Source organism: Mugil cephalus, chromosome 16 (genome assembly GCF_022458985.1).
Source record: "Mugil cephalus isolate CIBA_MC_2020 chromosome 16, CIBA_Mcephalus_1.1, whole genome shotgun sequence".
Lineage (NCBI taxonomy): Eukaryota > Metazoa > Chordata > Actinopteri > Mugiliformes > Mugilidae > Mugil > Mugil cephalus.
Window position 1 is genome coordinate 16328130 of NC_061785.1, and position 13516 is coordinate 16341645.

Here is a 13516-nt window from a genome sequence, read left to right on the forward strand (position 1 = left end):
TCATTCTTGTATGACTGCTTTCAAGGATTATTGTTAATGATAAATGGGAAAAAATGACAAAAACCTCAGTGTGTTTTGTGCAGCGAGGTGTTGGCATGTGAAGGCAAATCTTGGATTGTGAATTTTGGGTTTGTGGATAAAAAAAAAAACACTACTGAAGAAACCAAATCTTTTCCATAGTGCAGCGTTGGTCATCATAGATTCAGTGAGGATTCTCAGCTAATGCTACACAAGTTGCAGTTCCAGTTTTTCCAGTCTGTTTGTTATTGTAATATCATTCTTCTGATTAATGCTTGAATAAGTGGTTGAGTAGTTTTAATAGAACATTGTTATGTATTCAGTGAGTGGGTCCTCAGCTAAAGCTACACATTCAGTCTTTTCGAAACTACTTCTTAGTAGCATTTTATATTTTGTGTTTGCTGAAGTTACTGAAGTGAAGAAATTTGATTTGAATTAAAATGTAACTAATTGGGTGTAAAAGGGAATAGTTCCCTCTCTGGCATTAACACTTACTTCTCATTCTGGTCGATCATTAATTCGTTGTGTGTTTTCATACTGTGATATTCTATTCTACTACAAAAGGTTCAAGGTGCACAGTCTTTTCATTCGAAGAATTTGAGAAGTTGAATACAGTTGTTAATGCTAACTCCAAAATATCCCATAAAATATAATGATCAGGCTGCACTTTGTTACAGCAGAAAGTCGACTTATAACTTAATTTAAACCATTCAAATGGAATTTTACTGATATTAGAGATATTTATACATTAGAACACGGCTCTCTTGAATACTCGATTCTGATTGGTCAATCTCAAATATTTAACTGTGCTTATTTCTCCATAAGAACACTACTCACCCTAGCAACCAAAAGGCTAATTTTACACAAATAAAATCTCTTTCAATCATTATTTTGTGTCACATTATTGAATAGTTTCGTTGTAGGTCATGTTCTAAATAACCCCCTCCACAATAATCACCGGCTCACTGTACACGATCCCTTATTTAGAAACCTATTATTACAAATAAAACAACAACACCTCTCCGTTACAGCTTGATCATTTATTTTCACTTTAGATTATGTAACAGCTGTCTGTGTCTGTCTGTGTGTTTATCCTTGGTTCATCAGAGTAGTATGTGAGCTCAATCCCATAAAGCCATCTCACGTGGAGAGAGACCAAACCAAAACATTTCCATACAGCAAACCTTAAAACCAAATCAAATGTCCGCCGGATTCCTAATCCCACTCTTCAAAGGGAGATGCAAATTATAATTACAGGCTAACTCTGCTCTTTTGCAGGATATGAAATCATTCTGTAGTTTTAGTTTCTTTTTTCTTCCCCAAACTCAGTTACACTGCATCCATCTCCATTCTAAAAATAAATGGCGTGGCCAGCCGGTGGCGCGGTTAGCCCGGGGAGTACAGAAGGGGGGGGACATGTGGCTACATTTAGTGGCATAGCTGAGCTCTCAATATGAGAAAGCTGACACACTGGACTTGGTCTCTCATTGTATATTGTTCATCATAAAAACTGATTCAGTCTTGTTTTCTTCATTGGATGTGATTTTAGTCTCCTTTACCCTCCTTGTCGTCGTCGTCGTCGTTCCTTCTCTTCAGCATAGTTGTGTGTAAAGAGAGAGTAGCTGTTTGGGTCGGCTCTAGCAGCGTTTCTCCTCTGGTAACGAGTGGAAGAACTCCATGCATGCTGCCCTTGTTGCATTTAGTCCTTTTCTGGCACCAGCTTCAGCACTTTGCCGATGGCGATAGTTTTGCCTGGAGACACGAAAACAAGTGTTGGCGTCGCCGTCGAAATAAGCCGGACGTGCGCGAAAAGCCCTAAAGCCTTACCTTCGTCTCTCAGCGTGAATCGACCCATCTGAGGGAAGTCTTTGAACGTCTCTAAGCAGATGACTCCGGCTGCCCGGAGCCTCGCGATGCAAACCTGGTCCTGTTTGACGAAGCGTGGTCGCGTTTTGCTCTTCTCCCCCGACTTCTTGTCCACCAGACAGATTAAGGCCTGCGGTCACGACACAAACAGTTTAACCGCACCCCGGTTGTAAATGTTTTAAAATGCGTTCACATCAGCTAAACGGGCGGAGCGCTGAACTCACTGTGATTTGCACTTCTTCGATGCAGGTGTGGATGTGGAGGACTGCATTATAACCAGGACAAATGATTGACTTGTGCTCAATGATGACGATCTGAAACGAACGGATCAAACGAGCGGCGTGTCAGGGTCAGAGGGTTTTAAAAGTCAGCTGATCTGACACATCATAAAGCAGTGGGTGTCTGACATCGCTTGGCTTGTGATCTCTTAATACAACACAGTGTATGCAAGCGTACAGTTTAGTGTGGTGTGATCAGCCCTGAATGATTTTATTTAATGGAATTATTTTCAGGCCAGAGTTAAAAATGTACATTTGCCAAGGTGGAAGCCCAGGTTAAAGACGCACTAGTGTTAATTCATACATATAGTTAGTACTTAAAAGTTGTAGATAAAATGTAAATGATTACTCTCCATATTTAGTCCAAAACAAGAACCAACATTCACATGTGCTTCATGTCACGGTCTGTCTACTGGATCATTTGTAGCTGTTGCTATAAGATTAGTGCACAGAGATAAACTGCAGAAGCATGTGTTGAGCATTTGTTAGCTTTAACGACGGATCTCTGCAAACAGTCACTTTGATCATCTTGGTTTTTTACCTGCGCGTCAAAGGTGCGACCGGAGTGGCATAGGTTGTCGGGGCTGCAAAGGATAAAACCGGGGAGGATTTCTTCCTCCTCTATTCCCTTCAGCCTGAGCTTGAGGTTCTCGCCGGGACACGCGTCGTCCGTCTCCACGTCGTCGCTCAGCAGGCTCAACACCTCCACCGTGTGCTGCAACACACACACACACACACATTTGTGAATGACCTAAACGAAGACACTCCTGCGCTCAAACGTGACGAGCTGCGACAGAAACTGAATAGCTGCGCTCGCAGGATCAAAGTGAAACGGAGGAGAACTCACCCTGTTTGGCATCATGACCAGCTGCTGGGCCTTACTGATGCATCCAGACTCCAGCTTCCCCAGGATAACTGTACCCATATCCTGGAAACACATGTGGAAAGGGATCAGAAAATCAAATGTTCAGTAACTTTTAAATATAAACACATATAAATTTAAATATAAATGAAGTCACTCCAGCTGAAACATGGACAGACATATTTACAATCCCACTGGTTAGGGCAGGAATGAAGGAAAGAACGCCTACTAAAAACGTCCAGTCAATGAATACGTAGCCTCCCCTGTGTTTTAAGTGGGTAACCAGGACACAGACAACGTCTCTGTTTCCAGTTTGTTGCAACATTAACAAGTTAACAGCTGTTGGAATGATAATTACTCTGGCCAACAAACCTCAGCTAGACAGGCATCAGCTGGCAGCGGACGAATAAAAAATATATATCTCGATATCCTTTTCACAACACTGAGGACAACCCTCATCCTCTCTGACAAACAGATTTTAATGAAAACTGCAACACACAAGCTCCAAGAGGAGCTGGTCTGGTTGTTGAAGATACTTCAAACGTACACAGTACTATTGTTTATGAATGTTGCTGTCTGGCTCGCAGCAAGTTCTCACAGGTTTTCTGATGAACTCAGCAGACAAGAACATTCTCGGTTGCTAGCTAGAGTTTAAGATGAGACAATCCTTTAATTCATCCCAGAGCAGGGAGATAAACAGTGGCTGTGACCGTTACAGGTATTATTCAAACTAGGGAAACCAGGGATATCACATATCTGGCTTCAGCCAAGTCCAGCCTCATGTAGTTTTAGGTCGGCTATAAACCTTTAGTCTGGAAAACAAAGTCAGACAGACATTTGTAAGTTACGTTAAGTAGTAGTCCTACTTATTAATAGGGTTGCACAGTGCACACCTAATCTAGGAGAATAAGTGAGGTACGTCTTTAGGAGAGGACACTTTGTCAATTTTGTTTACTTAAGATCAGATCTGGGCTCGGATCAAACGATGATGAATATTCAAAGATCAGATCGACCTTGGGCTGAAGTATGTTTGCACTTGGCAGTACGAAACATTCAAGCGGTGACTACGTCCCAGCTCAAAAACACTCCCCTCACTGTCAGTATCAGGCCCTGATGTAGTTCAAACACAGGCCTTGGATACCTGGAAGAGAAAAAACTACGAGCCATGTGCGCTCTTTAAAGTTTGACATGTTTGGAACGTTATTATTTTTAAGGCTAAAAAGCTTTTTTTTTTTTTAAACTCTCACCAAGAACCAGAATCGGGGCCAAAAATGACCAACTATGTCTTTATCTCTATAGTGCATCATGAGAGGAACGAACCGCTCTGTGCAAAATACATGATTCACTTGTGCTGACAGTGTAAACATTAAATAATAATCTTCTTTAAGTTAATTTCCAGTGGCCAGAAAAATAATCATGTTACTGTTTTATCCACAGCTCTGTGTCCTGCTGAAAGATACTGTATCATTAGTATGCAGCACAGTTAACTGAACCATAATCCTGTTACATCAGGAGAACAACCAGGCTACTTAGTCATGTAACTTCTACACAAGGCTGTTGACGAGAGGGCAGCGTTAAACAGGATAAAGAGAGGGGGACACGTTAAGAAAGGAAAGACCTGATGATTAATGTAGGAAAAACTGAACACTTACAGTACGTAAGTATGTATGTTGAACCGCTTCCAACATATAAACCGAGCTGAGTGCCAAGAAGCTGAATGATCTTAAAGAGCCGTGACTGTGCAGAGGCTGCAGTGTGTATGTGCGCGTTTCTGTGCGCTGTGAAAATCACCCGAGAGGAAAGAAAATGACAGAAGCGAGAGCAAAGAAAGACTGTGGCCAAGTGAGCAAAAACCAAAAGAAAATTTACACCCACTCATCGGCTGAGAGAGGCGCAGCGGAGAAAACAGATTCCTGCTTTTTTTTCCCTCCTCTCGAAATAGAAATTCAAAGTGTCCGTATGCTCACCTTGTATTTGTCTACGATGGGTAGTCTGACCGGTCCGTCGTTGGATCTGGTGAAGTTTGGCAAACTGTCCAGGTGGGAAATAAATGGCATACCCCTGATAAAACACACAAAACAAAACAAAACAAAACAAACAGTAACGTCTGTCATTACAGGCAGCTGTAGACACGGAGAAATGTAAGTGATTTGTGACTCGTATTTTAAGTGCATTCTGGCAGATGTAAAAAATGTAAAATGTGAAGGAGGACACAATGTTACCGCCAACATTTCCACAGAAACGAGCACAGACGACACAGAGAACAAATCTGCTCAGTCTGTTTTCTCTGCGTGTTACTAACACGGCACAAATAGTTTTCATTATTAAGCTTTAGGAACTTGTAATTTAATACATAAAATCAAAAGCGTCACCTCACTCCCCTTAGACATATGTATTCTAAATGCTGACAGGTAAATTGTAATCATCTTGCATGAAGCATTTATTAAAGTCGGACAGAAAGAGACTGAAGAGCTGATGGACGATCCATTTAGATTCTCTCATTGACAAATTACCTTCTATGTAAGGGTATAATACTATCACACAGACAACTAATTACAACTATTATTGTTATTGATTTGGTAATGGTGATCTTTATTTTTTATTTTAATTTTTTTTATCTTTATGTATATACATATGTATTTTTTATACCACTCCTCAACACATACATACACACATATATATTAAAGGTGTCATAGAGATCATTTATCTCCCCCTGCTGGCAGTGAGAGTAACTGTTCTTTGACTCTTCCAGTTTATGGTTTCCTTCTCCTCTTTCAGTGTTTTCCAATGAGGAAAACCAACACGGGTGGTAAACTGTTTTTGTCCTCACAGTCGGCTGCTTTCTGTTTAACACTGTTATTTTTCCCAGTCCCTAGTTTCTGTTTTATCAAACCCACGGTACATTTGTTGTTTGTTTTTAGGATCTGTCGTGCTCCTAGTTTTTACAGGACAATACATCTCTATTATAACAGTTGATGGCCTCCTCTGGCAGCCTCGGCTGGTTGGCATCAACCAACCTGACCAGAGTGAGAAAGTCACCACAGACACCAGACACCTTGTGCTGATTAGCTTAATCAACATTGTCTGAACTCGTCTGACAAGAACTTCAGTGTAACGGACATTTACATAGACGAGTCCCAAACTTAAGATTTTATCCATTTTTCTCTTCGTCATTCTGCCCTCTTTATCATTAAACACACAACTCTACTCACGCCTAATGTCAACTGCTTATCTCTTTGCTTTTCGCTCTAGTCTTTCTTTTAGCCAAGACACTAAAAGAAACAATAGATATAGTATTACTTGTATTCTGTAGATGTAGTTTAAGTAAATCAAAACCATTGGTTGAGTGTGAATATGTTCAAAAGGCAGTGGTTGGAAAGCTGTTAACTTTCAGGAAAAGAAATAATTGATGTAGCATTAAAAGTGCAGGAGCAGTCAGCAGGCGACCCAAGTAGCCCGACTGTAATATACACATTTATTCCTTTGACTGGAGAAAAAAAAAAAAAAAACACAGAAAATTTGCAAAGCAGACTGCACAGGGAGGGAACTAAAATAAAAAAGAATTCCTGAGATGTGAAGATTTTATGTCATCAAAAACACAGCATCATTCACTTATTCCAAAAAGACAGCATTCCCACCAAGCTGCTTACATGGATAATGAAAATAAATATTTCCATGATTTTCCCATTTAAATACAGCTTGGCTTAGTAATGTTAATGTCGCAAACTGTTGCCTATACTGAACGCAACACAGAAAAAACAACTGAGAGGTGTATTCAGAAGGCAATGTATACGCGGCTAAATAATGGTCCTTACAGCTAAATGATATTGTTATAATGCAACATAAAATTGACATTTTAGACAGGAAACCTCTTTACTTTCATTATTCTGACGCCCTAAAAAAGTATAATATTCTCAATCTAGACAGGTATCAAATCTTTATGGACGCCTGCATCATTTTCAAACTTTTAAATGCTCTTGCCTCCCCACCGCTGAATTAATTCATGCGGAGAAAAAACTTTGAAGGACGAAGAACGAGAGCTTTAACTAGACGTGACTTTAATGTACCGAAGCGTAGAACTGAATTCTCTCAAACGGTCTTATCTGTAAGAGGAACACGTTCCTGGAACTAGTTAAAACCACACATCTGAAACTGCGACAACTACTACTAAAATCTCAAACACGGGTTAAAAATAAATCAGACGTGTCCTCACATAGCCTAGATGGGTCCTTTAATCTGATGCATAGTCTTTGGATTTTGGTGCATTAATGTTTTTATATATATATATATAATTGTGGGGCAAATGTTTTGTCATTATATTGTCTGTTTCGATAAAGTCTGTCCGTGTCCTTTCTGGTCTGTATTGACATTGTCTGTGTCTGGTTCTGTGATGACTAATGCATCAATGTTAATTAATGTGCATTGTCCCAATTCAATTAACTAATAATAATAATAACAAAAATAACGTGGACAATCGTAACATCTGAATTTCCCCAATGGGGATCAGTAAAGTCTTATCTTATCTTATGTAATGTCTGGAAATCGCACCAATCAGGAAAAGGTCTTACACTATGTATATGACCTGATTCGATTACATAAAAAGGAAATGGGAGGAAGAGTTAGAGCTGGACATATCGGATGTTGACTGGGGCTGGGCAGTAGAATTAATACACTCTTCCTCTGTATGTATTAGACATGGACTGATACAGTTTAAGGTGTTACACAGCTTCATTTCACGAGGACAAACTGTCAAGAATTTACCAGGGTGCTGATCCGACTTGCCCTAGATGTAAACAGGTGCCAGCCAACGTATCCCACATGTTCTGGTCTTGTCCCAGGCTCAAAGAGTTTTGGACCAAAATTTTCAAAACCTTCTCATCCATATATAACAAGAATATAGAGCCTGGTCCTCTTGCAGCCATTTTTGGTGTGGCACCAGGGGAAACACAACTAACGATGGCTCAAAGGAAAGCAATAGCATTCTCGTCACTGTTGACCAGGAGATTGATCTTATTTAACTGGATAAAGGCAGCACCGCCAACTCACAAACGATGGGTAGAGGAGGTGATGGCACACCTTAAATTAGAACATCTTAGATTTACTTTACTGGGCAATACTAAGAGATACTCTAAGGTCTGGCAGCCTTTTATTTCTTACTTTGAACATGAGTTTTCATCCGCTCAAACATAAGTGGCAGCTTCTGAACCCCCCCCCCCCTCCTCCCTTTATTTTTTGTTTTTGTTTTTGTGTTATAATGAATATCACTATTATTATTATTGTTGTCATTTTTATATACCTATTTATTTTTAACCCGAGAGTGTCTGGACCACACGGGTGGTGGCTATGTCTGTTGTCTAGTAGTAGTAGGATCTGTCTTGTTACTGTTTTGTCTGTAGTTTAGACCTGTGTTTGTTGTGCTGTATATTTTGAATCCTACTATTTTGTCTTGTTTGGGATGTTTGATGTTTGTGATACGAAAATCAATACAAACACTTTGATTATTATTATTATGTATATGACCTGATTCAAATTCTGAATATTATCATATTGAGAATAATAGTGAAATATATACAGTGTGCGACTCTTAACGAGTCCTTTCTGGGAGCTCACTTACGTGTACCAGGGGCATTCAGGTACAGGGTCCTTGAGGTTGGCACCTGTGAGTCCAGAGCAAGGCATAAAGTGGATGTCCTTCTTAGGGTTGAAGCCCACCTTCTTTAGAAAAGGCACCAGCTTCTCCTTACACTCCTCATACCTGCAAGAACACAAATAACAATTCATTACACAGGAACTGTACGTGTACACCAGCAGGACATCCGTCATAGAAATGGAACCAAAACCATCGCTAGCGGCTTCTTTAGTCGAAAAATAAACATTCTTGTCGCGTCTCTTGTGATCCAGGCCCTACTCGCCTCTCTAGGCTCCAGTTTACAGTGGGGTCATCCATCTTGTTGATCAGGACAATGAGATGTTTAACTCCTGCCGTCTTAGCCAGCATGGCGTGTTCCCGCGTCTGTCCTCCCTTCTCAAATCCGGTCTCGAATTCTCCCTTTCTTGCGGAAATGACCTGAAACAGACCGGCGCGGTTGGTTGTCAGACGTAACAAGCGTCTAGAAGAAGCATTTTATTAAACCTTCCGGTAAATGAACCTTTTTAGAAAATTAAATTGTCAGCGGAGAAGAGGACGGGGACATTAGCGGCTCACCAGGACTGCCAGGTCCGCTTGTGATGCCCCACCGATCATGTTGGGGACGAAGCTCTTGTGTCCAGGGGCGTCCAGGATGGTGAAGTGTTTTTTCTCCGTCTCGAAGTAAGCTCTTCCCACCTCCACCGTCTTCCCCTTGTCTCTCTCCTCCTGGTTCGTGTCCAGAGCCCACGACAGGTACCTGCAGCCGCCACGTTCACACGTTACATTCATTTATATTTTACAAAAAATGAAAACGTCTCATGGTGATTAGCTGTTTGTCCTTTACCATGTCTCCCTGTTCTTTTCTTTCGCCTCTCTTTCATATTTTTCCAGGGTTCGCTTTTCCACCATTCCAGTTAAGTACCTGACAAGAGGAACAAAACACACGCTACGTCTCAATGCAGCTCAGTGTTTAAGTGTAATTACGCTTCAGGGTAAATGCTTTTCTCACATGATCTGCCCTCCGATCGTTGACTTGCCGGCGTCTGACACATGAAAAGAGAAGAAACATAAAAAACTTCAGTAATCTTCCTGTGACAATCGAAGACGAGCCGACACATTAAACGAGACGCACCCACGTGACCGATGAAGACCACGTTCACGTGCTCTTTCTTGGGGGCGTCCGGCGGCGCCGGAGCCACCTTGGGCGTGGGAATCTCCTCCTCCTCCTCCTCCATCATCTCCTCGTCCTCTTTTCTCGCAGCGCCCCCGTCCTCGCCGGCTCCTCCCATCCCCAGGTCATCCTGTCCTCCGCCTCCTTCTCCTCCCCCCGGCTCCTCCTTCTGCTCCCACGTCTCTTCCTCCGTGGTCATGTCTGCCTCTGTGCCTCCGTTCTCCACCGGAGCTGGGGAAAAAAAAAAAAAAAAAAGATTTGGTGTCGTGACACAACTTTGACCAAAATTTTGTTTTAAGTATGGCTGGAATATATAAAAAAAAGCCAATTCATATTAATTCTGGATCTTGGACACCATTCGAGCTCAAATTAATATGCCAGTTCTTTTGGAATGAGATCCCTCCCTCAAACGAGTAACAAATAATATAATTTCCATTCATCTAATCCAAACACAAACCACTCACACGAGATGACGTTTGGTTTCTTTTATATGTGTGTGTGTGCGTTAAAACTGCTCTGAAAACAAGCTAATTAAAAAGAGAAACGCTTAATTGAATTTACTATTAAATAAGTTGGACAAAATAAAACCGCACCGAGTAAATGTTTTTACTAATGTTTTTAGTGGCTGTACCGTCTTTGGTTTCAAGCTAATTAACAACATAAATTAAGTAAAGGTAACAAGATAGAGCCAAGTGAGATGCACTCTTTACTGAATTAACACGGTAGAAACACAACCACTCACAACAACGACGATAATCTAGTTTTTTGGCCTCAAAGTAATAAGACAGCAGCGCAGCATATAAACCTACAAAACTAAATTATGTAGTTTTCTATTAATATTGCACTATAAGAAGTTATAGGCAACTTTTAGCAGCAAACTATAATAATGGTAATTTCCTATAAAAATGAACACAAGTTGAAAAACAGTGTTAATTCGCCCTTGTTTATATAAACTGTATTTTGTGTTCAACTGTAAGCATTTGTTTTTGTTACATGTTTTTTCCAATACGAGCGTCTTGTTTTTCCCTTTTATAAATACTAACAGAAGTGTGGCTGAACCTGTGCACTGTCTCCAGATAATTTAGAAAGCACTGCAAAGCATCACTCCGTGTGGTCCCACAGTCATGTGCACTTGTTAAAAACACAATCGATGCAATGTCCTGCCAAGCAAACAAGAACCAAAAAAAGAGGAAAAAATAAAAAAATAAAAAATCAGTAACAAGGGTGAACGGAAATCTGCTGAGTCGAGCAGAAGAAGCATCTCCCCATAGCAACACACAAATAAGCCTCCCGCCTCTGTAACTATGAAATTATGCAGCCCAGCAGTCATGTACAATGCCCATTATCTTCTCACCCTTCTTCGTTTATAATCAGCCTGTGAGAAATTACTATTGGCGACGCAGAAAGCCATTCATGCCGTGACTTTGTCGAGTCTCGTCAGGCTCCGGGCTGTAATTGCACTTTGTTTTTCACACATGGCCAGAGAACCCAAATGCTGGAACAGTATCTCACATTTCAGTGAATATGTCTGTGAGAAATGTGAAAAGCAAAGGTCACCCCGGACCGGGCTCCCTCATTTGTCTCATGTGTAAACCACAACTGATCAGCTCCAGCTCCACCTTCAGCTCTTTAAGTTAAGCAGTAGGTGTAATGGGTGAGGCCCTAAATGTGAATATAGGCATATCAACGTCAGCAGAAAGGGACTATTTTTCCTGGTCCGACCGAGCAAGTTTCACGCAGCAGGTGGAGGTGGGGGTGGGCGGCGGGGGCTTTGGACATGCAGCACCCTTTGGCACATAGCAGGCGCCAAAGGGATGTCTATTTTGGGCAGGGACAAGTGAGGTTGCATCATATTCTACGTAGGCCCGTGCACATGGGTTAACCGCTAAACCCAAATATGGTTCAGTGAGAGAAAGCTCGAGTGGGGAAATCACATCTGACTGCAGCCGGTCAGGTGAGGGGGTTCTGTGCGCAGGTAAATGTGCACACCTGAGCCTCTAACCACACCTTCCCCCTGCCGTCCGCCCGCCTGACAACTTTAACTTGAACATGTGAGGTATGAGGCAAAAAAAATGTGGAAGCATACCGACTGTTTCTGCCACCTCCATGCTGGCAATTGGATCAGGGGTACCTATGAGGAAAGAAGGCAGAGCATGTCAAAGTTTCATAAACATTTATTAGAAAAGGGAGGTCACGTGTTACACTTGAATGTGACTGCTATTTAGTTGTAAACCAGCTATTACAAGATTACAAGCAGGACGCGCCCTTGCGTGGACTTGTTGATTAGTTATTAGAAAATGCTATAACTGTGCTCAGTGAGTTGAAGGGAGGAAGGCTAACTTAGCTGGATTAGCAAGCGAGCTAGCCAGTTAAGCTAACTTCCAGCCAGGTGTCTGCAGGGTTGACCCACCGTCTGAAGCCGGCATTTCCACGGGGCTGCTCTGAAGGAAGCTCGGGACAAACACCGGGGCGTTGACATTGGGGACAAACGGCTTGGCGTTGACGTTGAGGGCTGCGAAGGAGGTGGGGAGGTCCGCCGCGGCAGCCGGGGCCTCGGCATCCTCCTCCAGCTCCCACGAATCCGGGGCTGTGTCTCTCGGGTCCATCGCTGCTTTTTCCGGAGTTGACAGGCTTTCCGCCGCCGCGAAACGTCAACGATTCCTACGGCTCCGTTCAAACGCGTCCAGTTGCTGGTGTGTTTCAGACTCTTAGCAGCGCGTCAGCTGAAGTTCCCATCGCTTTGTTAAGCCGCGCTTTGACAGGCATATGGATCCCGTAGCTGACGAGAAGTGGTGGAGAGCAGCTGCGCGTCCGGGGCCCGCCGCTAGAGGCCAGCACCGGATCACTGTGGTGCACAGGTGTCAAACCCGCAACCCGCAACACCGACAAATCTGGTCCACGGCATGAATGCGACGTGTGAAAATTACATAAAGGACACCTTTTCAATGAACTTTCACTGGTAAATGGTTCACTGGACACAACACTGAGACCCAGGACTAAACAGCAAAAACAACAATAAATAAATAATAAATCAAAAACAACAATAAATAAATAAATAAATTTCTTAATAAAAAATAAGTGCACTTTGGACTCAAGTGCACTTATTTTTTATTAAGAAATTTATTTATTTATTTATTCATTGTTGTTTTTGAGGGACAGCTTATTAAATGTAAACATTCTCCTAATTTAATTATTCGTCTTCGAACTAAAACAAATAGGACAAAAATGAAATTGTCGTTACTTTAACCTCCTCAGACCCTGCGTCCACATTTATTTATGCTTATTAACACTCAAATTTAACTAAATTCTGTCAATAGTAACGAGCTACAGCTAATTAGCTCATTAGTTAGCTAAAGTGTTCATTTTAGGACATTGGGACTTTTGTTTTCTATTTCTATTTTGTTTGTCACATTGGTGACTTTATCAATCCATGAAATATTCCCTGTTTTTTTTTTTTGTTGTTTTTTTAAATGAAAAAAGATGGGCTTCTTATTCAAAGATAACACTTAGTTTTTATATGTCTTTGGTCCTACTAATCCCAAATACCTTGGCAAAATTAAAAATGCATAGCAAACAAAAGTTTGGGCCTCAGTAGGTTACATCATCCCTCCCTTATTCATCACTTTACTGACCATTGATTCCACCATCCATTTTACTTGCTCTCTTCTGCTTTTTTATTCTATATTTATCTG

The 13516-nt window shown here is 41.5% G+C and overlaps 1 protein-coding gene across 1 annotated transcript; it reads right to left on the reverse strand.

The window, feature by feature from the left end:
• Window positions 1-1043: 1043 nt before the first annotated feature.
• gspt1 (G1 to S phase transition 1) lies at window positions 1044-12645 on the reverse strand. The gene is made up of 14 exons (XM_047608607.1): window positions 12235-12645; window positions 11911-11955; window positions 9786-10055; window positions 9663-9696; window positions 9498-9575; window positions 9230-9410; window positions 8937-9091; window positions 8639-8779; window positions 4992-5085; window positions 3010-3090; window positions 2704-2877; window positions 2109-2198; window positions 1846-2014; window positions 1044-1770 (listed from the first exon to the last, which is right to left on the reverse strand). Exons 1-14 carry the CDS (start codon window positions 12428-12430, stop codon window positions 1718-1720), a joined length of 1761 nt encoding a protein of 586 aa, XP_047464563.1. The 5' UTR covers window positions 12431-12645; the 3' UTR covers window positions 1044-1717.
• Window positions 12646-13516: the final 871 nt, after the last annotated feature.